The sequence below is a fragment of the Gorilla gorilla genome, chromosome 8 (genome assembly GCF_029281585.2).
Source record: "Gorilla gorilla gorilla isolate KB3781 chromosome 8, NHGRI_mGorGor1-v2.1_pri, whole genome shotgun sequence".
Lineage (NCBI taxonomy): Eukaryota > Metazoa > Chordata > Mammalia > Primates > Hominidae > Gorilla > Gorilla gorilla.
In genome coordinates this window covers 31,314,388-31,342,312 of record NC_073232.2, presented here as the reverse complement: position 1 = coordinate 31,342,312, position 27,925 = coordinate 31,314,388, and the positions used below count along the sequence as shown (strand labels likewise).

The 27,925-nt window shown below is 38.5% G+C and overlaps 1 protein-coding gene across 7 annotated transcripts in view; it reads right to left on the bottom strand.

Moving 5' to 3' along the window:
* Positions 1-22,433, bottom strand: part of SPAG6 (sperm associated antigen 6) — a 74,007-nt gene extending 51,574 nt beyond the window's left edge. For all 7 annotated transcript variants that reach the window (XM_004049149.4, XM_031015137.3, XM_019035580.3 and 4 more), the window contains exons 1-3: positions 19,843-22,433; positions 19,661-19,756; positions 168-334 (exon numbers count right to left, since the gene is read on the bottom strand). In XM_004049149.4, coding sequence (XP_004049197.1) covers positions 168-334; positions 19,661-19,756; positions 19,843-19,867 — 288 coding nt within the window. In that variant the 5' untranslated portion in view covers positions 19,868-22,433. The remainder of the gene's footprint in view (positions 1-167; positions 335-19,660; positions 19,757-19,842) is intronic.
* Between the last annotated feature and the right edge of the window lie 5,492 nt (positions 22,434-27,925).

Genomic DNA, 27,925 nt, shown 5'->3' with positions numbered 1-27,925 from the left:
GCACCAAAGCAAAATACCCTGAAAATATGACTACATGCAGCTCAGATAATTGAAGATTGTGTTAACCTATTAATTTTATGCCTACAGGCTTGCAACTGTATCCAAACTGTCACATTTTTAAAAATCTAAAACAAAAAAACACATAACTAGTTTTTTTTAATTCTTACATTCTGTTCTGCCAATGAATAAACAAGCTGTGGAAGAATGTCGCACTTCACAACAGCTTCTGCTAGGTCATCATTATAATTGGCCAGTCTCCCAAGAGCCAAAGCAGCAGTCTGTTGAATTGTTGGGACCACGTCCAGAAGAAGAGTTCTCAGCAAAGACATTACACCTGAGTTAAATTATGAAAGAACAGAAATCAGGAAAATTTAAATTAAAAAGCAAAAATACAATTCAGTATATATGCAGACAGTAAAATTAAAGGGAAAAAATCAGTAAAAATAAAACTATTCACCATAAACTAATGGAAATTTAGAAGTACCTAACTGGCCAAGACACAGAATAATACAAGCTATCATTGTTAAACATGCAGTAGAGCATGGAAATAAGAAAGGCTTTGGATTTAGGTAAGAATCCCTGATTCAGCAAGTCCTGTCTATATTACCTGATAGGGATAATTATGAGGCATGCAGAGAAAGGTTGTAGAGTATGCTATGATGTTTAACACAAAAAAGATAGGGCTTCCCCCCAGACTTTGCAAATCTTATATTTCAAGGCTTGCTTCAAGGCCTCACCTGCATATTATCTCCAAATAAATGTCTTGGAGATGAGGAACGGTACTACTAGTGCTCATCATATTCATCCAAGGGTTGAATGCATAGTAGGTATATCATCATCATCACCACAACAGCAACAATAGTAAAAGTAGCTTATATTTATCAAGGACTTATTATATGCAAGCACTGTTCTAAGGACTTTTTTCCATAATAATTCATTTAACTTTTATAACAAAACTATGAAGCAGGCCCTACTATTATGTCTATTTTACAGACGAGAAAATTGAGGCTGAAAAAGGTTAATTGTCACACAACTAATGAATGGTAAAGTAAGGTTATAATTTATACATTTTTCATTGATAATTGTTAAATAATACATATTGAAAACTGAGGAGGTGGGAAGAGAGATGCCAACAGTATTTGCATTGTGGTCATTCTACTGGATATTCCAGCTCTTTCTATTAACTTTGCCTTACTGTAAATTCTGCAAAAGAGTCGACTGCTATTTCTGTTTTAATGATGCTGTTTTAGTCTAAGATTACAAGAAATGTAATGACACAATTCAAAATATAACAAAGTACCCCTTGACTTTCTACACTTTAATTTACACCAGTCTACTCAATTAGATATCATTAAATCTTTTCTTTAAAAATATATCCTAGTTATACACAAAAGCAAATATTACCAGTATTCTTTTATAGTATTATATGCAGAAACATTTGAAATAGAGCAAAAAGAAAACATTTACAATAACACCTAAACACTTGATCTTAGCCAAAGGCCGAGAAGCCATTATAGTAACACTTAGGATTAGACCAAAATAAAAGAGTACTAGCAAATAACCTAAGCAGAGAGCAGTGATGCTTATCACAGACACATTTAATGATGTGACCTATGGATTTTCCTAGTTTCTGGTTTTACTTAGTCATTAGTTTCATGCCTAAGTTGGCTAGGTTAGATCATCTTCTATCACCGTTGCAGGTGTGAATCCCACGAAGGCTGGTAAGCGCTGCAGGCACACAGAGCCCCTGCCCACACTTGGGTCATAGCTCATGTTCAACAAATCCAGTGTTCATGGGTGTTGCTTATATATTATTATCTATACTGTTTGATAGAGATAATTTCTGAAATATCCACAACGAAAGTTTAAAGCACAGAACAAGGTATTAGCATGACTACTCAATGTTAACACAGGTTATTTCAGGAAACGTGGATTCAAAAAAATTGTCCATCTCTTTGTAATTTGCTTTATTACTTGATTCATTGTTGTTGGTTTCTTACTGAGTAAAATACAAATAAAATAAAAATTACCATTTTAACCATTTTTAAGTTTACAGTTCAGTGGAGTTAAGTACATCCAAAATGTTGTGTGAACATCACCACTAAGAACTGCCAAACTGTTTTCCACAGCAGCTGAGCCATTTTACATTCCCATCATTTTACAAGGATTTCAATTTTTCCACATCCTAACCAGCACTTGTAATTTTCCATTTTAAAAAAATAACAGCTATCTGAATATGGATGAGCTGGTGTCTCATTGTGATTTTGATTTGCATTTCCATAGCACTAATAATGTTGAGCATCTTATGTGCTCATTGGCCATTTGTACATCTTCTTTGAAGAAATGTCAGGCCAAGCCCTGTGCCCAATTCAAAAATGGTCACAGGGCTTGGCCTGACATTGTATTGTCATTATCGTCGAGCATTACGTTCTTATTTTTTGTTTTTTTTTGGGTTTTTTTGAAACAGAGTTTTGCTCTGTTGCCTAGGCTGGAGTGCAGGGTGCAATCATGGCTCACTGCAGCCTCAACCTCTCAGGTTCAAGAAATCCTCCCACTCAGCCTCACAAATAACTGAGTTCACTGCACCTGGCTAATTTTTTTCATTTTTTCGTAGAGATGGGGGTCTCACTATGTTGCCCAGGTTGGTCTCAAACTTCTGGGCTCAAGAGATCCTCCCATCTTGTCCTCCCACAGTGTTGGAATTACAGGCATGAGCCACTGTGCCTGGCCTTACTTCATATTTTTTATAATAAATATGCACAATTTTAATTAAAATAAGTCAATGCTCTAAAAAAGAAAAGCTAAATTTGTTAACATATATTTAAAGTTTCATAATAAATGCATTAATGAGGCAAAACAAGTATGCTTAGAATAGCTTTAAAGAATCACAATTAAGTTTCATGTTATTTTTTCCTGATTATTCTGGGCTTTTTATTTTGTTTTTGGGGGGAGATATATAGATATATACATATATACATATATATCAAGTGGACACATAAATATAAATATATTTTTATATATTTATATAAAATAAATATATATACGTAAAATAAATATATAAAATACATATATATATTTACATAGAATATATAAAATAAATATATATTTATATATATTTATATAGAATAAATATATAAAATAAATATATGAAATAAATAAATATATATATATTTATGTGCCCACTTGATATATTATGTAAAGGCAGTGGTTTATCATCTTTTGAAATTTTTCATATTGAATTATTATTATTTTTTTTTTTGAGACGGAGTCTCGCTCTGTCGCCCAGGCTGGAGTGCAGTGGCGCGATCTCGGCTCACTGCAAGCTCCGCCTCCTGGGTTCATGCCATTCTCCTGCCTCAGCCTCCCGAGTAGCTGGGACTACAGGCGCCCGCCACCACGCCCGGCTAATTTTTAGTATTTTTAGTAGAGACGGGGTTTCACCGTGTTAGCCAGGATGGTCTCGATCTCCTGACCTCGTGATCCACCCGCCTCGGCCTCCCAAAGTGCTGGGATTACAGGCGTGAGCCACCGCGCCCGGCCTGAATTATATTTTGAATTAAATCTAAAGAGCTTTGAACACATATTAAGGATTTAAGAATGAATTAATTTACCTGGCATTCTAATATTTAATTTTAAGTGTTTATTATAGTATTTAATCTACCACAAATCTCCTGATTTTAAAAAATTTTAGTTTATAATTTAGAAGTAAAATATTTTGCCCACTCAAAAAGGTATTAACTATTCCATATACCCAAGGGAACTTTTTTATCTTTTGAGACGGAGTCTCACTTACTCTGTCACCCAGGCTGGCACCATCTTGGCTCACTGCAATCTCTGCCTTCCAGGTTCCAGCGATTCTTCTGCCTCAGCCTTTTAAGTAGCTGAGATTACAGGCATGCACCACCATGCCTGGACAATTTTTGTATTTTTAGTAGAGATGAGGTTTCCCCATGTTGGCCAAGCTGGTCTCAAAGTCCTGAGCTCAAGTGATTTACTCACCTTGGCCTCCCAAAGTGCTGGGATTACAGGCATGAGCCACCACACCTGGCTGGAATTCTTTTTATATATTTTCTCCATGTTTCTATTGCATCTGGCTCACTGAATATTAATATAAGGCCAATAAAATGACTCACAATTCTCTTCCTTCTATTTCTATATCCAATGTCAAAGTTAGGCTTATATGTGATGTTTCTGCTCTATTATAATTTTCCTATATTGTTTAGTTTAGACAGTAGCACAAAGAGAATTTTGAAAAATTTTCAAATCTACAAATTTATATTAATAAAAGCTAAAGTGTCCATTTGAAATATCTGTTGGAATAACCTTATTGGAAAAGAAAATAAATTGTCAAAAATAGTACCCCAAATTTCTAGTCCTTAAATTGCCTCTTAGTGCTTCATAATTATCAGTCCCCATGTGCTTCTCTTCCTCTAAAGAGATATGTTTTTACCTCTCACACATATTAAACATGGAGACTTTGTTATTCTAACTACAAGTTTCTCTTAAAAATACAGATAAATATGCAAGGAAACTGCATAAAAATGGTGACAATGGAAGGAAGGAAGGAAGGAAATAAAAAGAAATTTTTCTTACCTGCCTGTCCATTAGGTATCCAGAGATCCATGGTGAGTGAATGCATGGAAATTTAGAGTTCACAAATTAAAGCAGTCTGAATAGTTGCCACAATATCTGATAAACAAGGCCTCTAGTAAGGAGCAAACGACATCACTGGGGCTCACTTGAAGGACCCAACATATACTATGTAATATTATATCCAATACTAAAAATAACAATTCACATATTAAACTCAATTATCCATAAAACAATTGTCTGCTCTATAAAAACTGATTAAATTGTGTGAAAATATTTTTGAAATTTAACTTAAAGATAAATCTATACAATGCTCCCATACACATAATTTATAGCTTGAGTTCCTTGCCTATTTTTCTTATTCTAGTGCTATACTGAAAACACTACCTTTTTTTTTTTTTTTTTTTGAGACATGGTTTTGCCTTGTTGCCCAGGCTGGTCTTGAACTCCTGGACTCCCAAAGTATTGGGATTACAGGTGTGAGCCACTGTACCTGGCCTGAAAACACTGCTTTTAATTCCCACATTGCAATACAGTTATGAAAAAAAAAAACAAAAAACGAAAACAAGAAGACACTCAAAAATTAAAAAAAAAAAAAAATAGCCACACTGATCCTGTCCACAGTCATTCATTCAAAAAAGATATCAGGGTTAACCACATAGCAAGCAATAGGGATACATACATGACTTAAGTTTTCTTGACACCTACTGTCAAGAAACTAATAGTCTAGTGAAGGAGATTATAAAATAGCCTCAAAACAATCACAACTCTTTCATTTAATTTGTTATAACACAATGCAGGCCAAATTATTTTATTTTGCATGCCAGTGACATATAGAAATCATCAGGAAGAAAATGTCAAGTTTTTCCAATGACAAAAAACACCTCATTCATTCTTACATTAAAGCATATAATTTATATACATATTACATCAGTCTGCTGTCTTACAAAGACATTTAACATTGCAACTTTGTTCCTTTAAAAACAAGTATCCCCCCCACAACAAGTTTACCTATGTAACAAACCTGCACATGTACCCCTGAACTCAAAATAAAAGTTAAATGAAAAATAAAACAAACAGTTTCTGCAAACTGGGCCTTCAGTCCACTTATGTCATAGTAAAGTTATCTTGTTGCCTTGGTTACCTCTAACCTGCTTTTTAAATTTTTTTTATTGTGGCAAAATATACTTAACAAAATTTATCAATTAAACCATTTTAAGTGTACAATTAAGTGGCATTGAGTACATTTACAGTGTTGTGCAACCACCACCACTATCCATGTCCAGAACTTTTTCATTATCCCTAAGAGAAACTCCATACCCAGCTGGGTGCTGTGACTCATACCTTTAATCCCAGCACTTTGGGAGGCTGAGGCAGGAGAATCACTTGAACCGGGGAGGTGGAGGCTGCAGTGGGCAAGGATGGTGCCACTGCACTCCAGCCTGGGTGACAGAGTGGATGAGACTCCATCTCAAAAAAAAAATCATAAATTTATAAAATATGTTAGATATTTGTTACCATAAATTTTACAAAGCTTTAAAAATTCAAATTCCAACAGTATGCTTCATTTTAATCTAAAGCTACATTCTATGTAACCACTTACTATGAAACTGCTACTACAGTTCATTCAAGTTTTACAACAAGTGATTTTTGCACAAAATTAACCAATTACACAGTAAAGGATTCACCTTTCACTGTCAATATTACCATCTGACTCAGGCATTCTTTCTGGGGTCCAATAAGAAATAATATAATAGAAACTTCATGCTTTACAAATAGAAGGAAGGTTACATGACTGTCCATGTTGAGAGGCAACAGAGTAAGGTGGTTAAAAGCATGAATCTAGAGGAAAACTAATTGGGTTCAAATCTGGACTCTGCCACTTCCTAGCTGAGGGACCTTGGCAAGACTACTTAACATCTCCGTGCCTCAGTTCCCTCAAATTCTAGGACTACTCACAAAGTTACTGTAAGAATTAGATAAAATTTCTAAAGTTCTAGGAAGATTAGAACAAAATAAACACCATCAAGTGCTTGATAAACAAAAATGCTAAAGAAATTAGTTCCCGAAAACTGGCTAGCCATATGTAGAAAGCTGAAACTGGATCCCTTCCTTACACCTTATACAAAAATTAATTCAAGATGGATTAAAGACTTAAACGTTAGACCTAAAACCATAAAAACCCTAGAAGAAAACCTAGGCATTACCATTCAGGACATAGGCATGGGCAAGGACTTCATGTCTAAAACACCAAAAGCAATGGCAACAAAAGCCAAAATTGACAAATGGGATCTCATTAAACTAAAGAGCTTCTGCACAGCAAAAGAAACTACTATCAGCGTGAACTGGCAACCTACAGAATGGGAGAAAATTTTCGCAACCTACTCATCTGACAAAGGGCTAATATCCAGAATCTACAATGAACTCAAACAAATTTACAAGAAAAAAACAAACAACCCCATCAAAAAGTAGGCAAAGGACATGAACAGACACTTCTCAAAAGAAGACATTTATGCAGCCAAAAAACACATGAAAAAATGCTCACCATCACTGGCCATCAGAGAAATGCAAATCAAAACCACAATGAGATACCATCTCACACCAGTTAGAATGGCGATCATTAAAAAGTCAGGAAACAACAGGTGCTGGAGAGGATGTGGAGAAATAGGAACACTTTCACACTGTTGCTGGGACTGTAAACTAGTTCAACCATTGTGGAAGTCAGTGTGGCGATTCCTCAGGGATCTAGAACTAGAAATACCATTTGAGCCAGCCATCCCATTACTGGGTATATACCCAAAGGACTATAAATCATGCTGCTATAAAGACACATGCACACGTATGTTTATTGCGACACTATTCACAATAGCAAAGACTTGGAACCAACCCAAATGTCCAACAACAATAAACTGGATTAAGAAAATGTGGCACATATACACCATGGAATACTATGCAGCCATAAAAAATGATGAGTTCATGTCCTTTGTAGGGACATGGATGAAGCTGGAAATCATCATTCTCAGTAAACTATCGCAAGAACAAAAAACCAAACACCGCATATTCTCACTCATAGGCGGGAATTGAACAATGAGAACACATGGACACAGGAAGGGGAACATCACACTCTGGGGACTGTTGTGGGGTGGGGGGAGGGGGGAGGGATAGCTTTAGGAGATATACCTAATGCTAAATGACGAGTTAATGGGTGCAGCACACCAGCATGGCACATGTATACATATGTAACAAACCTGCACATTGTGCACAGGTACCCTAAAACTTCAAGTATAATAATAATTAAAAAAAGAGAAAAAAAATCAGTTCCCTAAATTTACTATATTTTCATCCACATAATTTTATTATTAGTGAATGACTCATTAATTAATACCATCCATTGTAATTAAGAACTATTAAAGGTTCAATGGTCTCATAGTTAGAGGCTTTTTTTACCATACATTTTTGAATTACTCTTGAAGGAGTAATTCATTCAAGATATATCTATCAAGAATATACACAGTATTAAAAACACAATTGTCCTTGACCTCAAGGAACTTCTAAAGGGGTTGTGACAGATAATCCCAACATGCTATGATGTATGCCACTATAGGAGAAGTAGAGAGAGCTCTGCAAACATACAACAGAGCATCTAACCCAGACTTGGAGGGACATGGGGAAGCAACACAGGGGAAAGTGACACTGAAGTTAAGATCTGAAGGCTCTCAGGCAGACTTTGCCTGCCTGCTGAAAAACTGGAGGGGTTGGAGAGAGAAAGGATTGAAGAGTATTGCACCCAGAAGGAATGGTATAAACAAAGAGCAAAAAGAGTTTCATATGTTGACAAAACTGAGAATGCAGTGTGACTATAGTGCAAGAAGGGAGACAGGAAGCTGGAGAAAGAAGGCTAAGAGATAAATAGAGACAAAAGTCCTGAAGTATCCAATAACCTATTTTAAGTATTTTGAACTTTATCTGAACATTGATGTCAGTGCAGTGACAGGATCAAAGTCACAGTTTGTAAAGAAGGATCACTCTGATTACAGTAGGGAAAAAGGATGACAAGGGACAAGATGAGAGGCAGGGAAGACCACTTAGGAAACTATCATAGTTACCGAGCCAGATATGAAGATAGCCTGGAGAATGGTAATGGCAAAAGGAAAGGTGAAAGTGAAAGGCCTAAGGAGATATTCAGAAGACAAACTGATTATTGGAAAGGAATCAGTGATATTTCCAAGTTTCTGGTTTGGTCAAAGGATGTATAGTTGTTGCCCACTGTTGAAGAAGCCTCAATAAATTCATACTGGCTTGAAACATAAAATGGGAGGAGTGAGGTAGCAAGAGATAAAGCTAAGAAGTTTACTTGGGGTCAGATCAAATTTGGCTGTAGGCCAAACTAAGATTTTCTGATTTTATTTTAAGGGGAAAGGAAAGTCACTGGGGAGCTTTACTGTTTGCCCCACTTACTCTCAGGGAAATTAATAAAAATGAAAACTTTGAATAATTCCAGGTCCACCATGTATAGCTGTGCAGGATGTGCACTGCACAAATCGAAGGAATGCCGTTCACATAGATTGATATAAATGGCACCCCTGAAGTTGTGCAAAGCACAGCACAGCAGCCATCCTTGACACAGCATGTCAAATGGTTCTCTAGTTTGTGTGAATAAATGTCTTATATCCTCAGTAAAATAATAAACCTCTCTAGGCCAGAGCTTATGTTTTAAACTTCTTTTCTATTCTTCAAGTGACCTAGCATAGGTAATTTGTAATTTGTTCTCAATATACAGCTAGCCCAACACTTGTGCTAATGGACCTAGAAACTACCATCCACTTTGATTTTACTATTACAACCATTACATATTCTCCTGTTACAGTGTAAGTCTAATTATACTTACCATCCTTACTCTAATAGATTTTTAAATATTTCTATAACAAATTATGATATTTATATGATGATTTTTACTGAACCAAGTTTCACAACACTGATGAATTGTATAACATGTTCTCGTTTCCTTCACTGGTCATTTTTTATTTAAAATTATTTGTGTTCCTCCCCTGCCTTTTTTTAGAATAAGAATTTTCAGGCCTTGATTTGGTTTCTCCCAGCCTTTATTGATTATATACCTCTGGCCATTGTTCCTGCATTTGATTAAGAAATCACAAATTTTGGTATCACATATCTGTTTGCCTTGTTTTCTTGAAATACTTTTTCAGACATAAAGTCAATTGTGATTTAGGGTGTTATCCCTTATAACACACAAAAAGTCTTGTAATTTATCTAAAGTGTCAGAATGAATCACAAAAAGTATGGCCTTTTTACATAGAATTCAATTGTAATAGTAAATAATTCAAGAAACTATTATGAGCAAGAATAATCTGTTTTCTCCTCTGAAATTTATTCTCATTAGCTATAGTATCTTCCAAGTTTTGTTTGGTGATTCAGTGTTGATTCAGTTGTTTGTGAGTAAAGGACTACCATATCTGATATATCATTTTTTAGTGGAAGGGCTGAGAGGAAGGTGGGATGGGGACCAGCACATCATAAATTCATTCACTTATTTAGCAAACACTTATATAGCATTTCCCATGCGCCAGGTACCTCTCTAAGAAATTTACAAACAGTAACCCATGTAACCCTCATTACAATCCAATGAGGTAGATGCTCTTCATGGCTCGAGTCTATGGCCTATGTGCCAGGTTTGGAATGTATACCAAAGGGTATATAGTCTGTTGAATTCACATTATTTCTACCATTAGCATTAATCATAACTGTCTTCCATTGTTACTGTATGAAACCAAAATTTAATTCATTTTTCTAGTGCAACTGTCTGACTCTTTGTTTTTTGTTTTTTTTTTTTTTTTTTTTGAGACATAGTCTCGCTCTGTCGCCCAGGCTGGAGTGCAGTGGCGCGATCTCAACTCACGGCAACCTCCGCTTCCCGGATGCCTCAGCCTCCCGAGTAGCTGGGATTACAGGCACCTGCCACCACACCTGGCTAATTTTTGTATTTTTAGTAGAGATGGGGTTCACCATGTTGGCCAGGCTGGTCTCGAACTCCTAACTTCAGGTGATCCACCCACCTCAGCCTCCCAAAATGCTGGGTTACAGGCGTGAGCCACCGTGCCTAGCCAGCTGTCCCTTGATTAGGTCCCAGCCACCACCATCTGTCTGTGAGATTCTCAACTGAGTGAGAATGTAGAATATGAAAGCTATGCGAAGTTGGATTTGCATTATACTCTAGATAAAATGATTGGAACTTAACATATTTACAATTACATGAGGAAATATAAAATGGGCTTTTAATATAGTTTTCAAATTAACATGTTAGTTCCACATATCCAAATCTTTCTTTCCAGCTATCTGTCTCCTGAGCCCTAGCACTCTACATCACCACAGTCACTGACACATGGGTATCTCAGACACGCTTCAACCACTGAAGAGTAAAATCACCATTTCTCTCTGCTCTTTGCATCCTTTCTCTACAGATGAATGGTGCTAATGTGTCCAAGCAACCAGAAGTCCAGGAGGCACCTTGAAGTCATCTCTCACCTTACCTGCCCCAACCCCTACTCCTAAGTCACCAAGTCCTGCAGATGTTACCCCTTTAACATTTCTTATCCAACATGACTGCTATAGCAAAAATGAGCACCCAGTCTCCTGATCCTGATTTAATCCCCTCCTATCTACTCTCCAAAAGACTGCTTAAATTGCCTTTCTAAAACACAAAGTGGATCCCAAGACTCTTCCAATTAAAACACTTCAATGGCTTTCCATCAATTTCAGGAGAAATCTAAACTTCATACGATGCCCTTCATAATTAGACTTGTTTCTTCTCCAACCATGACTGACTCTCCTCTCCTTGCCCTATTAACCTGAGCTCCAGTCATAACTAAACATTGGCCTTTTCCATGAGTACCACCTTTTCTCTTGTCTTTGTGCCTTTACACATAACGTTCCCTCTACCTGAATGCCATTTTATCTGGCTAACTCCTAGGAAATTCAGCACAGTATCTGTGTGATTATATACCTCCTCCTAGATGTCTCCCTTGAACAATATCCCTCATTCCCAAATCTTGAGTAAGGTGCCCTTCGAATAAATGATAATTTATTTATATGTCTTTCCATTAGCAAATAAGCCACTTAAGCACAGGGACTATGCCTCCGATTTTTGCATGGTCCGCATCTAAACATCCATCTGATACTTGGACACTCAATAAATGTTAATAGAATAATGAATAAACCAGCTGTGGAAATTAATGTGCAATTTTCTCTCTTTTCAGGTAAATTTTAGTTAAAATAAAAGCAAAATGGGTAATATTATGTTCATAGTTGTTTTCTTTTTAGGCACAAGAAGTCAGGTACATGCATAGCACTTTAACATAAATTCATAAACTTTTAAGGAACTCAAGTGGGTCATTCAAACTGTTTCCTCACCTAAAATCACCCCATACCATATAGACAAAACTCTATTTTAATTTGAAAGTCTTTTTAGAGAGCTGCCAATGTTGAATTAGTCCTGCCTTCTCTTACTAATGTGTTTTCTCTTTTACAGTAAATACCTAATTACATCCATCTGTTTGAAGAAGACTGCAATCAGGAATGGGGCAGCACAGAGAATAAACAGGACAGTACTAACAGGATTATCTGCTCCAAGAGTTTTCATGGGTAACATGTGAAGAGAAAATGTATGGAAGGCAATCAGTTTGAAAATCTATCTTTAGATAGAATTAATGTTTTATTTTATTCACACTTCACTACTGTAAAATATTTGAAATAGTTTACTCCAAAATATTAATATATGTATACAAAGGTACAGTCCCACCTCCCCTATGTAGTGGGGAGGAGAACTGATATTTTATCAGAAATGTAGGTTAAAGATAGCTGCTGCAACTGAGTTCTGAACAGAGCACTGAGTTTCCTGGCAGCAAAAGTAAAAAGGAGAACACTTTGTGAAATAAAAATAAGCAGGAACTTTTTTTTCCTGAAATTTCATATCTAGCACCTATATATTATATATTATGCCTATACCATGTAATACTTAATAAATATTTTGTTGCTGGGTGCGGCGGCTCATGCCTGTAATCCCAGCACTTTGGGAGGTCGAGGCGGGTGGATGACCTGAGGTCAGGAGTTCAAGACCAACCTGGTGAAACCTCGTCTCTACTGAAAATACAAAAATTAGCTGGGCGTGGTGGCACATGCCAGTAATCTCAGCTACTAGGAAGGCTGAGGCAGGAGAATCACTTGAACCCGGGTGGTGGAGGTTGCAGTGATCAGAGATTGCACCACTGCACACCAGCCTGGGCAACAAGAGTGAAACTCCATCTCAAATAAATAAACAAATAAATATTTGTGGAATATGCAAGTTTATCTTCATATTAAGAATTTAACAAGACAGAAAATGTCTTCACAGATTTATAGCAGCTACTGGAAAATCTAAGCATCTATTTTTTAAAGTAATCCCTCAATTTTTTTAAAAAAAGGGTGATATATTATTAAACTAAGTCTACAAAGACATTTATATGGGAAACTAATATAATCTAGCCTATGAATATACTTTAATAGTGATTCTAACTTGACGCAGGTATAGAACACAGAATATTTAGAAAAGTGAATAGAGATCATTTCATTTAGACACACACACACACACACATATACGCACACACAAATATCACTTGTTTTCAGCATGACTTTTTTTTTTTTGAGACGGAGTCTCGCTCTGTCGCCCAGGCTGGAGCACAGTGGCGCGATCTCGGGTCACTGCAAGCTCCGCCTCCCAAATTCGCGCCATTCTCCTGCCTCAGCCTCTCCGAGTAGCTGGGACTGCAGGCACCCGCCACCACGCCCGGCTAATTTTTTGTATTTTTAGTAGAGACGGGGTTTCACCGTGGTCTCGATCTCCTGACCTCGTGATTCACCCACCTCGGCTTCCCAAAGTGCTGGGATTACAAGCGTGAGCCCCTACACCCAGCCACAGCAAGACTTTTAACAGAAACTAAATAAACAATAAATTTTAACTTGAGCCACCCTTATGAAAGAAAGCATGGAGTATATGGGAAAATCAATATTTCACTTTGAAAATTAGGGAGGCCTGACTTGTATTCACACAGGCCATTCCACGCACTACAAGACAAGGCCAAATTTTTTCTCAAGATGTAGCCCTGAATTTCTCCTAAGGCCAGTACAACCACTCAATAGAAATCCCAAAGTTCTGCCCCCATGAACAAAAAGTACTTTACACAAAGCATGATTAAAAAGCAAGAAATGTTAAGTATGTACTCACATCAATCAATCAACAAACACCAAGTGACTCCCACTTCACTGTATTCTACCCCTGGGTGTTTTCAAGAGCCCAGGAGAGCAGTCAGTAAGTCACAGGCAGCTGACAGCCCAGGGCTCTGAAAAATTCTCCTCTAGCCTGCACTTCATGCAGACAGGGTCTCAGTCCAAGGTAGTCTCTGCAGGACTACCTCGGTTCCCAACTTCCAGTGGATTACAAACTTTCCTCTGCGTGCGTTTAAAGAGCTCCTGGTTTGATTAAGATTCTAATTAGAAGTCCAAGGAAGCCTAAAGGCCCTCTAGAGTTCTGAGGCCAGCTTAAACACTAAATACTACTCCCACTCCCTCAAACCTGGAAGAATTTATCAATTAAAGTTAGCCCTCTGCATCTGGCCTCCACTCAAACTCCACGATAGTCCTCAAAGAGACCTCCAAAGCCACCAAATTTTCCAGTTATTGGACAGCCATTGGTACTCAAATACCTAAAGACAGGACTTGTTTCAACAGTTAAAACCAAGGTTTATTAGGAATTCCTAGAATCACATAAAACAGTTTACTAATACCTACAAGTTAAAGTAGAAAGAGCACAAAATGAGGCAGTATTAAAAATGAGTTCTAGTTCCAGTTTGGGGCCTAACTCACTTTGTGAAGAGAACAATTATCCAACCTGTGGATGTGAAAACAATTACTACTTCCAAAAACTTTTCTTCCTCATTCAGTTACTCCTTCCTTCATCCTATTTAATCATTTTGATTATGCTATGCATGGAATTTATGCATAGCATAATGGAGTTAGTGGGTTTAGTGGGGAAAACAAAAATACTGGGAGCAAGGGTACCATAAACCAAGAGATTTAATTTACTGTGAGGGCTCAGGCAAGATTTCCTTGAGGCATCAACACCAAAACAGAGCCATAAAGACTGAGTAGAAATTAGTTAGTCAAATAAGTATAGGGAAAGATTTCAGGCAGAAGTGCAAAGGTCCTGAAACCTCATTCGAATGTAAAGTAGGATTATGGCATACCTAAATAACTTTTCAAAAACTTTTGAAAATATCAAAACTTTAATCTGCAAAATTTAACCTATGAAATTTGCTATTTGTAAGCCTTCTTATAGGCTCATCTACAGCTTAGATTTTTTTTTAATTGTCCATTTTTTTTCTAAGGAAACAATGAGAGCCTAACCCTGACTCTATTATTTTCTACTATGTACCAATGCTCAGCTAACAAAACAGATCAATGCCCATGTAGGAACAGTGGTTTGGAACACAGAATAAAATTCTGACTAAGCTTTTGTTTTTAGAACTTATTGTTTGGTGAATACAAAGCCAGAATGTGTATAGCTCCTTGGCATATTTTCCACTTAAGCATATGTAGCAAACCTCTCTATCCCTATCTTTTAAAAAGCAGTCAGTGTTTTGAGTTAATTATCATTCATATTCACAACTGCTAAGACTCCTTCTATACCAAAAAAAAAAAAAAAGTCAAATTTACATAGCATGATTGGTTAAATTTTTTGTAGTTGCTTTGTTAATTTTCTTTTCAGTTTCAATATCCTTTGAAACAGCAGGTTTGTAAGAGGATCACAGCGCATGTACATATCAAGGTATGTCTTAAATACATGATAAATGCTTACTCAGGGCTTTTCCTTCTCATAGCATATTAAGAGGTACTAGATAGTTAATCTGGAGCTTTTACCCTGCTCCAGATACATGTAATCTAAAATTACTTTATGTCAACAGCATATTTGACTTATTTTCTTGAATTCTGAACCCATTAAGTTGCCTCAATCTGAAAATTAGCTTCATACAGGTGCACATTTAAAGTGTTACGCAAACTTATTTATTCCTACTCTTCTGAAAATGTGCATAACTACTGATTTGCTATGTTCTACTATAGGTTGTAATATGTAAAATTTTGAGTAATATTTTAAACTTTACCCCACTTATATAAATAGCTGGTTCAGGAAAAGTGTATTTTATATAGCTAAGTTTAAAAGTCATTTTCTTGGAGCTTCTATTAGTGTATTTCAAAAGACCTCCTAAACAGAACTAAAAGTGGCCTGCTGTTCCAGTAAGCCACAAAACATGTTTCTTATATTTTATAACTAACAAAACACCTCCAATTGCTGAAATTTTACAATTGGTAGAAGTAACAATGTATTATCTCTACTATTACAGTCATGTGTTACTAATTATTCACACGGGAAGTATGAAAATTTGTTTTTAAATAGCTGCAAGAGGTAATGGTTCAAACATATAGAATTTGAGAGTACATAAAGAAATTTTATAACAGACATTAAACTTTTTAATTGTTCATATGAGTTCTTTTAATTTAGAGGAATAAAACCTCAGTGAGGAAAAAAAAAACACCTCAAGGTTATAGATGCTTTGTACACAGTTCTTTCTAGTAATAATTTTGTTTAGAAATCAAACTTACTACCCAGGCGTGGTGGCTCAGGCCTTTAATCCCAGCACTTTGGGAGGCTGAGGCGGGTGGATCATTTGAGGTCAGGAGTTCGAGACCAGCCTGGCCAAACATGGTGAAAACCCTTCTCTATTAAAAAAACAAAACAAAACAAAAATTAGCCAGGTGTGGTGGTACGCGCCTATAATCCCAGCTACTCAGGAGGCTGAGGCAGGAGAATCACTTGAGCCTGGGAGGCAGAGGTTGCATTGAGCTGAGATAGCACCACTGCACTCCAGTCTGGGCGACAGAGTGAAACCCTGTCTCGAAAACAAAAAAGAAAGAAATCAAACTTAATCTTTTCCAAATAACTCTGAAGAAAAGATCTTGCAACATACTTTGTCTGCTTTGGCAATTACTTTGGACATATTTAATAAAGCAAATTCTCTTATTAGTGTATAAAAACACAATAAAAAAGATTGGAGACTTAAAATGAAATAAAAACTCCATTGACAATTTTCACCTTTAATATTCCTTTCACATAGAATAAATTCAAAAATTCTTAACAAGGGAATTACTGGTTTGATCATTATGCCCATATGGAAAATATTTTTTACATTATCTTGGATCCATGATATATATTTACTTAGCATATTGGAGGGAAAAATGAGAAAACAAACAAAATCTTCCAGGTATGTAGACAGTATGTCAAAGTCAGGAGTAAAATGCATTGGTATCTGAAGCTACCAAATGAAGGCATTTGACTGAAAAAAATTTGACCATAATGTATAATTGATTTACACATACTGAAGCTCATTCTAAAGCACTTTTTTAAAATTGTAATTTTTTAAAAGAACAAATCATTTGAATGGTTAAGTAAACTGACTATTAAGAAAGAAAACTGGCCGGGTGCAATCCCAGTGCTTTGGGAGGCCAAGGCGGGTGGATCACAAGGTCAAGTGATCGAGACCATCCTGGCCAACATGCTGGAACCCCGTCGCTACTAAAAGTACAAAAATTAGCTGGGCATGGTGGTGCACACCTGTAGTCTCAGCTACTCAGGAGGCTGAGGCAGGAGTATCACTTGAACCTGGGAGGTGGAGGTTGTAGTGAGCCGAGATCATGCCACTGCACTCTAGCCTGGCAACAGAGCAAGACTCTGTCTCAAAGAAAAAAAAAAAAAAAAGAAAGAAAAGTTTTCATAACAAAGCTTACAGGTTCTTTTTTAATCAAAAGAATAAATACATTGAAATATTCATTATGCCTGTATTTAAAATTGCTAAAGGAATGCTTGAATTGAATCTCGATAACATGAAATTTGTTAAAAATAAGTTCCTCAGGAAAAGAAACATTTTAGCATGCTACCCAGATATTAGTCAAGTGCAGAGAATTTCAAAACATAAAGTTATATTCCTTTCATATTCGTCTTTCCTAAGCCAGACCATAAGTGTAGAATCTTATATCTAAGCCACTTATACAGTCAATTTGGATTAAATTCCATTGTGAAGTCTACATTGCACTCTTATGGGAGGAGCTAACCTGCCACTACTCACTAAAACATGATACTCCATATCTTAAAAGTTATGTATAATTTAATATCTCAGTATTAAAATTTAAAAATGATATCAATTATTTTCCCATTTTAAAAGTTTTAGTTTGGCTATATTCATATTGTCCAGAAACTAAATCTTTGTTAAGTAGTAAGTGTCCATTCACAAAGGTCATTGAGAGGGACTGAGAGAAAAAACTTTAAAAGTTTACCCTTTAAAATTACTTTTAAATGCACTTCTAAAAGGTAACATGTTCTAATACCTTAGTCTGTGTTAGTCTGTGTATATGAAATACTGCGTGCCCGGTATTGTTCTGGGTACTTGGAGGAGTACGGGTGCATACACACACACACAGAATACAGAAAATCAACCCATATAAAACAACTATAGAACAAAGGATTATCAATTCTGAAATGACAAAATTTTAGAAATGGAGAACAGATTAGTGGTTGTCCAGGGTTAGGGATAGCAGGAGGTGTGTGTGGCTATAAAAGGGCAACAGAGAGGATCCTTGTGACAATGAAAGTGTTCTGTATCTTGACTGTGCTGGTGGTGGATAAGCACGGAATAAAATTCTACAGGACAAAACACACACACACACGAACAATTAAAAGGAGGAAACCTATATAAGATCAACGAATTTTTATCAATGTCAATGTCCTCCTTGTGATATTGCACTACAGTTTTGAAAAATGTTACCATTGGAGGAAACTGAGTAAAGGGTACACGGGATCTCTCTGTATTATCCCTTACAGTTGTGAATCTACAATTATTTCAAACTAAAATGCGTTTAGAAGATTATAAAATATACTTTATTGTAAATACATGCCCCCCAATAAAAACATACAAGGAATAAATGCCAAAAATCCTAGTGACAAAACGAAGTATCACATAGGTGCAGTAGTAATTCCCCTCAAAGAAACCCAGAGTAATCATTACACCTGAGTATTCTTGCTGTCAACATGTTGATTTTTTAAATTATGTGTTAGTTTTAAAGATCACATCCTATAAACTGAAGATTTCTCATGACACAGTAGTGATAAAATGCTACCTTACAGTTCAGATGGTGGTAGAATCATCCAAAAAAAAAGAAGAAGAAAGAAGAAAGAAGAAAAGAAGAAGAGGAAGAAGAAGAAGAAAGAAGAAGAAAAAGAAGAAGAAGAAAAAGAAGAAGAAGAAGAAGAAGAAGAAGAAGAAGAAGAAGAAGAAGAAGAAGAAGAGGAAGAAGAGGAAGAAGAAGAACCATTTTCTCTTATCAGTTTATGTTATGAGATAAGAAGATCTCTCTCCCTCCCTCTCCCCCTCTCACATCTGCAAGAGTCCGGACTGAGGAGTAGAATGAACGTGCCATAAGGATTTCGCAAAGTCTGGTCTCTACCTACTTGGAATTTCTTGGAAAAGATTCAAGCATATCATTCCCCTTTCACTAAAGCAAGACGAGAAATCACGTCTAAACCACTGGAATTGCTTTGCTGTGAGGAAGTCGAAGGTGATCAAAGGCAGGGTGGCATGCAAAATGGCACTTGGATAAAATGGGTCTCATTAGGGTAGAGTCCCATTCACGTAAAATGACTCCAGGCAATTCCTAGGGCCTCGACTTTCAACCTGACACTTGCCTGTGTGCAATGAAGATGGAAATAGGGACAACGCGCACCTCCCACACCCATCTGGAAGCTTCGCCCTCTCGGCCTGACCCCCAAAGACCCGCTGAAAAGAATGGATGCTTTTGCGAACTCCGGTCCCCACCCTGCGGCTCCCCAAGAGCTCCACGGGCAGGGCAGCGGGGCGGAGGCGTCGGGGACTCAGTGCGCGGGGGACGACGCGGGTTCGGGCTCCGAGCTCACCTGCGTTCTGCAGCGTCTCGATGTTTTGGGGTCTAGTCGCCAGCTCCGCCACCATCTGCACGAACTGGGTCCTGGCCTTCTGGTATTGCTCGAACACTGCGGGAGAGAGAGTCGGTGGAGCCCACCGCACCCGGGTCTCCTCGCCGCCAGCTAGTTAGGGCACCCGCCCGCCTCGGCCCTACCTTGCAGCACCTGCCTCTGACTCATGGCGCCCCCGCCGCCGTCTGCCCTCCTCGAGCTCTGCGGGGAAGCGGCTCGGCCTGCGAGTCCACCAAGGGGGCGATCGTGGCGACGACTCGGCCTCCGACGGGAGCCGCTTCTCTGTGTACGCGCGTCTCCCGGGCAACCTACCGGAACCGGAACGCGGCCGTCTTGCTGCAACGGCCAGTCCCGGGCGTGACGTCACGGCCGCGGTGCCTGGGCGCACTGAGCGGGGCGGCGGCGCGAAGACGCCCGAGCTCGAGGACTCGGACTGCTGGGGCTGTCAGCGCGCCAGGCTCGCCGAGCCGCCGGGACGTCGCGCGCCGTCGAGTATCCCTGCACTGCCCGGAGGTCGGAGCTCCTTACAAAGCGACCCCAGATCGCCGTGGTATCCTGACTGCGGCACGGGTCGGGACCAATCACCGGGAGAGCCCCACGCGCCAAGGGAGCCTGGTTCGAGGGCAGCCAGACGAGTAAATTGCAGCCCTGGAGTTGTCTGAGCTTCGACGGTCCCGAGAAATCTCACACGTTACATTGTACAATCTGATCAACACATGAATGTCAATGCAACTTAAGTGTTGCATTGACATTTAACACTGCACTGACAGTAAAACACTGATTTAAGAATCCGTGTTTTCTTTTGTAACCCGCTGTTATATACCTGGCATTCCTGGTTTCAAGATTCCTGGAGGAGCATGACAACCATGTTCTTACACTTAATTACACTGTATTGAAAGCATTTAATGAGCACTCAGAGACTCAGTGAGGAAAGCAGATGAGGAAAGGATGTGATGAATGTCCTGTCTTCCCTGGCTTTCTCCTAATGACTACTAATTTTGCTGTTTCCTCACTTTTATGTGATTTGTAAATATTTTGTCTTAGTCTTTTAAATTTAGGCTTCGTTATGTTGATGAATGACATCTCCAACAGAAAAAGAGAGAGAACCTTTACCTGGAAAACCAGACTTCCCTATCTTACGTAACTTGAACCCTTTACCCAGTTTCTTTTAACAAAATTGAAGTACTTAGTCTATTACTGGTTTCTAGCTTGTCTTTGAAAACTATATACCAGTTGTTTCAATGACAGTTGTCAACTTTAAATGTTCCTCCATCAAAAACTACAATTTCACCAGATGTCAAGTGGATACATAGCCGCAGCTGCTGCTAAGTAGTGCCAAGACAGGAAACCCCTTGATATTTCTTCAACAGAAGGGAGCATGCAAACTTAACTGGTTCTATATTTGGAATGAGTCCTCTATATTAATCTTTGAGATCTCACCCTTCACTGAGCTCTTGATGAAGTCCTGATATTTTGTGGAGCTCCAAATAGTTGGGGAATGGTCCAGCAATCAGAGAGAAGAATAAGTGTGTTTAGTCGGGTCCCTAATACCCCCGAAGGACAGGTACATGTCTTCTGCTTCTGCAGCTCAAAAGCCAGTGATGGCCACAATTTTTTACTTAACTCAAAGTCGTTAAGTTTTACAGTGATACCTATATTTCCCTATGGGAATATGTCCTTTAAAATTAAAGTTGTGCGTTCCCATTTAGAGACGTGGGAGGAAACAGATTGAGTAAATAATTAAGATTGCAAATTAGCCTTGTAATTTTCAGTTCCTTGTTGAATGATGAAAAAAAATCCCCTTAAAACTAAAAGTTTTTATATTTGGTTTCAGTCCTTAAACAAACAATTCAAACTCTTAAGCTACTCCAACTGCCATTTTTAGCAACTGCTTTACTATTTGTTTTCCATTTTAAAAGTGTTAAGAGCTCAATAGAGGGGGAGAGGTCTAAACCTATAAACATAACACAGTATGGGATGCTACTAAGTTCTTCGAAAACATACGTTCAAAGGCTATGTAAATTACTTTAGAGTCTGAGTATCTGTTATTAACAATATCTTTTAGTTAAATTGTATTATTCCTGATAAAACATAATGTAGGATGCCTACTTCGTATCTGAAATTGGACATATTAAAGAAGCTAGATCTTTGCTCTTTATTTTAGGTTCCTTCTTAAAAAATCTTAAAAACTAAATGGAGAAATGTATGTAACACAGAGTGATTATAATATGCATATAAGTGAAATTATTAGTAATTCAAGCATAAAATATGGCAGATTACTTTTACTGACAAGAAAACCAATCTGTATTTTCTGACCCATTTTTCAATGTACTAACTCTAAAACAAAATACTATTCTGTTTTCTAAAGTTAAATGAATGTCCCATGATCACATACACACCTCTAAACTAACAGTTAAGCAATGAAAAAGAAAACAATTCAAAGGGATACTTCGGTATTTTAAAAAGTATTACAGGAAGATTACTGTTCTTAAAGTACCAGCTGACTTTAGAGATATACAATGTAACTGGCACATAAGACTATACATTTGATTGAGAATGAACCATTAGCTGAACAACTTGCAAAAAAGTGTTTCCATGAAAGGTTTGGAAGCCTTTGGCTACTTTTGTAAAAAGCTAATCACAATATGTAACTTCAAAATCACTTTTTCAAATAATTCCTCCTTTATTTATGAAAATGAGACTGAAAATGACAACAAAATAAAGCCAGTTTTAAAATCTTGTTGTTTCTCTTTGCATACCTCCTTTGAGAATTCAGAAAATCCTATTATCGTGGGAATATATGCTATACATACCTAAAAGAAGCTTTGCTAATTTTAACACCCATGTATTTTTTCTTCAGTTCCTAGCTGAATTTTAAAATTTAAAGATTTATATATGCTAATTAGATATTAACATCTGCATTTTAAAACTGTCATTGAGTTGAATCAAGTGTTTATATATATTCTGCATCAAGCCTAACACGTATTCATTATTAATGTGTGTCAAACACCTTGCTAATAAAAGAATGTGCCTTTCTTCCAGGACATGAAGTCTAGTAGCAGATAGACATCACTTCATTCTACCAGCATATATACCGCAGCCTGCATTCATTCAATGGGCATGTACTGCAGTCTGCCACTGTTTTAAGGGCTGTAATTGCTCTAAGTGCTATTAGTGTTTTGGGGGCAAAGATGAGGGACTTATGGTAAAGTAGGCGAAGAAGTGAGAATACCTAAAACATCATTTAAATAACAAAAGGCTTCTTGTTTTTAATAAAAATTAGCTGAGTTCTATGCAGCTGTGAAATTTCCCTCCCCTAAAATAATTTTTTCCCCAAAATCATTGTTAGCATTTAAGAAGGCATTCAACTGGCAATTGCATGTAATTACTGAAGTTATGAGACTACATTAATCATTTTGCAAACACTAAATTTAAAATTACTAAAATAATTCCATAGTTACATACTGGAATTAAAAATAAAGGCATTACTTAGTCCATAAGCAAGTTAGTGGAACAGAAATATTACCTATAATGATGAAAGTAAACATGACTATCTTAAATGCTGCATCGCACCTCTTTTGGGAAATAATGTCAGGATTTTAGGTCTGAGCCGACCACCCAGTTATTTCATCAAGTTTGTCAGCAGAGCAGAAGAGACTTGCACACTTCCATCCGGGAAGGGAAGATTAAAATTTCTATGCATGTTTTGTGTTTATGCCTTACTCCCTATTCTTCGCTTTTCAAACCTTTTAAAGTCAACTCTTTGCATTTTAAAGTTTTTCTTTTTAGTGTTAAGGTCAATGTCAAGATGACAGTGGTTTAACTGGCCCCAAACTCCTAAATATATACCTGTACCTGTCTTCCTTTCCAGTAATTCAGAGGATGAAGAGATGAAACTAATCTTTTCCACTTCCGAAGAAACCCGTGATTGGGGGATTCCACACACGAATAATTTTGCTTCCCCAAAAGGCACCATGTAGTGCAAAGTGATTGATACTAAAAATGGGGGCTTTCAATGTATAAGTCCGAAATGCAGCATGCCGTTTTCTAAGGCGGTGGTGACATGCATAAAAACAAATTACTGGAGCTTGGTGTGTGAGTGTGATATAAATATCTTCCGTTTGGACTTGCGTGCGTTTTCTTAAGTAATTCAAAACTGTGCCCAAAGCCTGCATCACGAGCTGGAAAACACTAAGGGCCCTGCTCCAGATGCCGGTCAGCCCTCCCGCTCAATACCTCCCACCCCTTTAAAATGTTGGCGTTGTTGGACTTGTGTCAGAGAAGGTCCGTACTATCTTCTCCACCCTTTAATCAGTGCAGGACACAGCAGACAAAGACAGAAAGTGCCACATAAGAAACGACTCTAGAGAGCCCACCAAGCCCGCGTCCGGGCCACGCATCTCCTAGGTGCGTGTCCCGCGGGGATTGCGCCGCGGCTGGCCGCCCGCCTCGAGCCGAAGCCGGACGCCGGCGGGTCCCCAAGCGGGGTGTCCACCGGGTCGGCTCTCCTGGGCGCTGGCAGGCTGCCGCGTCCAATGTGGACAGGAGTGTCGGGCCGAGGGCAAGGGAAGAACGTGGTCCTCCCCGACTTCCTCGGCTTTTCCCATTCTTCCTAAGTTTCTCCAACTCCAACGAGCACTTCGCGGTGTCTGCGAAGTTTCTAACGGGGGAGGCGGCGCTGGGAGCAGGCCGGGAGCGCGGGCGGGGGCCCAGCGGGTGTAGCGGGAGGAAGGAGCGGGGGCGCGCGGCCCCAGGGCGCCAGTGCGGAAGCGCCCAGCGGGCCGGGCCGGGGGTTCCCTCCCGCGGGGCCTCCCGGGGCGGACCCGGGTGGGGCGGCCGAGATGCGGGCAGGCCCCGACTCTTTCGCTCCCTCCGCGCCGCCGGCCGCCGGCCTGAGCTGGGAAAGGCACGGCGGGCGGCTGGCGAGGAAGGAGGCCTCTGTCCTTTCGCTTTGCTTCCCGGGCCAGGCCTCCAGCTGGAGCCGCACTGCCGCGCGGGGGCCGGGGCGAAGGTCCCTGCCGGAGCCTCCCGGAGGAGCGGCTGCCCCGCGGGCGGGGGAACGGTGCGGCCAACTCGCGGGGGCGAGCCCGGAGCCGGCGGAGACCGGAACCCGGGAACCCAGGCCCCGCGGCGCTAGCGCTGCCAGAAAACTCGCTGTGGCCGCGCCGGTCGGCCTACTTCGCCCCGGCTGTCCGCGCGCGGGACGTAGAAGAGCGCCCTGGCCGGGAAAGGTGGGGAGGGGCTTCAGGCTCTTTCTTGCTGGAGTAGGGTGCGGAATCCCGCACCGCCTTACAGCTGCTGGCCCCCTAGGACCCCGCGGCGCAGGCCGGATCCCAGAGGCGGGGATAGGAGCCAATAGCTGATATAGACAAAAAGATAAAAAGCAGCTGCACCTCATTGCGCATGTGCGAGCTTCGTTTTTTTTTTAATTTTTTTGACGTCATTTCGCGATATCAAGTCCCAAGCCAAAATGTCTTGTGCATTGGTTACTCTGAAGAATAATGGACTGTATGTTCTGACTCCTGGAAATTACTGCAAAAGTACCGAGAGATGGTTTTCAAGTTTTCTCAAACGTTTGAAAAAAAAAAAAATAGTGTTTTCCTGTTTAACCACTCTATCTGTCCGTTTTTTCCCCAGAGATTATCTGAGCAGAGAGTGAGCTCCGCTAACACGTAGGCTAAATTCGAGGACACGGTGACACTACATCTCATTCTTTCAGAGGAGATGCTTGCACTACAGTTTGGACCCTTGCTTTTTGACATTTCAGAGAAAACATCTAAATATTGCTAAAGCTGGATTACTTTACCTCCTACTCCAATATTACCTAATTTTTTTACGGTGAAAAAATAAAAGTTCCTATATGAACAATATAAAAGATGAACTACGTATATGAAGAAAATACTAATACTTTTCCCATCAGTAAGACAAATCTGGTCTTAAGGAATTGAATTATAAAGAAATGCTTTTTATTCAAGGAATGCTTTTTTTTTTTTTTTTTGCCCTGGTGAAATAATATGCAATTGCTTATCATTTTGCTTATAAGTCAAGGGTAACAGTCTTGGAAATTTACAAGTAAAGCTGAATGTATGCAAATAATTTCAATATATATACAGTCATATCCCAAAGAGAAACAATTTACTAATAAATTCCTGGCTTAAAGAGTGTCTTGCAAAACTAAAAACACACAATGGGTAAATGAAAATAGAGATCTCTTGTAGCCCAATTGAATAGAAAAACATTGAATTTTTTAAAAATGTGGTTTATGTGTAATGCCTTAAATGTATGGCAAAAGTTTAAGAGAGAAACCAAGTAACTGAATCAGTTCTCTTTCTGGGAAAGGATATTCCCAGAACCCACTGCAGACCATGATAATGTAATAGACTTTTGTTGCACTAGAGTCTCTTTTTAGGTTTAGAGAGGCTATATAAATTGTGTATATTAAAGTTCAGGAAAATGCAGTTTCCTAAGTCTATCTTAAAGGTTGCTTGCAGAATTCAATGACAAGCTTACTTTATTGTAATGAATTTCCTAAAAAGTGTTCTCCAAACTGATAAGCATTGTAATAAGAATTATTTGAGCAGAGTGATCACTTGGTGAAAGTGAGGGGGAGTTCCACTGAATCTAGTAACTTCCATCTCCTTAGAAAATGATGGGACAGTTTGAGGAAAACCCCAATGAAAATGTCTTAAGAAAATTGTCATGAGGCATATTTACAAAGAAACAGCTGGTAAACACATTTTCCCAAGCTTACTGTAACTGAGTTCTTCAGTTACTCTAGAAAAACTGTAATGTATCATGTTCAAAACAAAAACACTCTCTTGAGGTAATTACTGATAACATTAATTTGTCTGATTCATGAACAGCTATTAAGAAAAGCTTCTGAAACATCACTGTATCTTCTCAGTAAAATTTACTTATAAGTTTCTTGGAAGTGTACTTGCCGAACTTAGGAGTTTTGTTGAGAAGGTTGGAAAGAAGTCAAAAATTGAGTGGTAATAAGATTCTATAGAAATGTAACCGATTCCAATAAAAAGTCCTCTGTACAGAAGTACATTATGGAAATGACGTGGTTGTCAGACCTAATTGCTTGGCTTTTGAGTCCTCAGAGAAGAAATTCTACAGCCTTAGGGGTGTAGCCTCAAAAGCAGCAGCGTTCCTGGTTTCAGTTTAAATAAAACAATGAAATCCATCATTATTCAAGTCAATAGCGATAATTCACATGAATATGAATGCACTTTGATCTTATCCTTCAATTCATTGAAAGACAGTCGTAATGAAAAAGGGAGATAATCTCTTTAACTTGGTCCAAAGCAAGTTGTTGGAGCTTTTCTTTCCTGAAAGACCGTAGAAAGGAACTTTTCACTAAAGCCTTGCTTTCCTATTTTTAAGGTGCTGATGGGGGTGGTTTGGCAAGCTACAGGTCGTTATGCTCCCTCTAGGAACCAAGCAGTGCTTTCTTCTTTTAGGTAAACTGTCTTATTTAATGAACTTGATATTTTGTGAAGCTTAAAGGTGAACCTCTTTTAATAATATACCTAAGAGTCATTTCAGGAGGCATTAATTTGAGTTTACCATCACTTGTGATTGAGACATACTATTTTCAGTGTGCTTTAAAGCTTATTTAAATTAAAGAGGATATTTCAAGGTGCCTTGTCTTAGTAGATTTGCAATATCCAACGCTAGATCCTTAAGCATTCCTGTCCAGCTATAAAGACAGTTAATGACATGTCTGTGCTATCAGAAAGTATGAAAGCACTTTAAAGTTGCACCTTACTTGTGGCTATTTAACCAAATTTTTAGACACTAGATGGGAAATTAGCAGTTTCAAGTTCTTATGTACAATTTGTCATTCTCCTTAGAATCCTGAAAACATCTGTCAGATATTTTAACATACAATCTATGGCATTTGAAATATAATTAAGTTAAATATTCATGAATGAGAATATCTGATAATGCTACCAGCTTGGAAATTGTTTAGCTTTTCATTGAGTTCATTAAGGATATCCAAGCTTTGTGCTAGTTATCAGTAAGTTAGGTTTTTTCCCTAATAAGAGTTGTTGAGACTTCTGAAATTCCCTGGAAGTCCGACAAATATTTGTTATGTTCAAAGGACTCTGACGCTTACAAAGATGAATAAGGCAGGTGCTTATCCTCAGGGAGCTTTAAACTTGGAAATTTCAGCACATTTGTGATTTACAAGAAATTTTAACCCATTAAGACCACTCA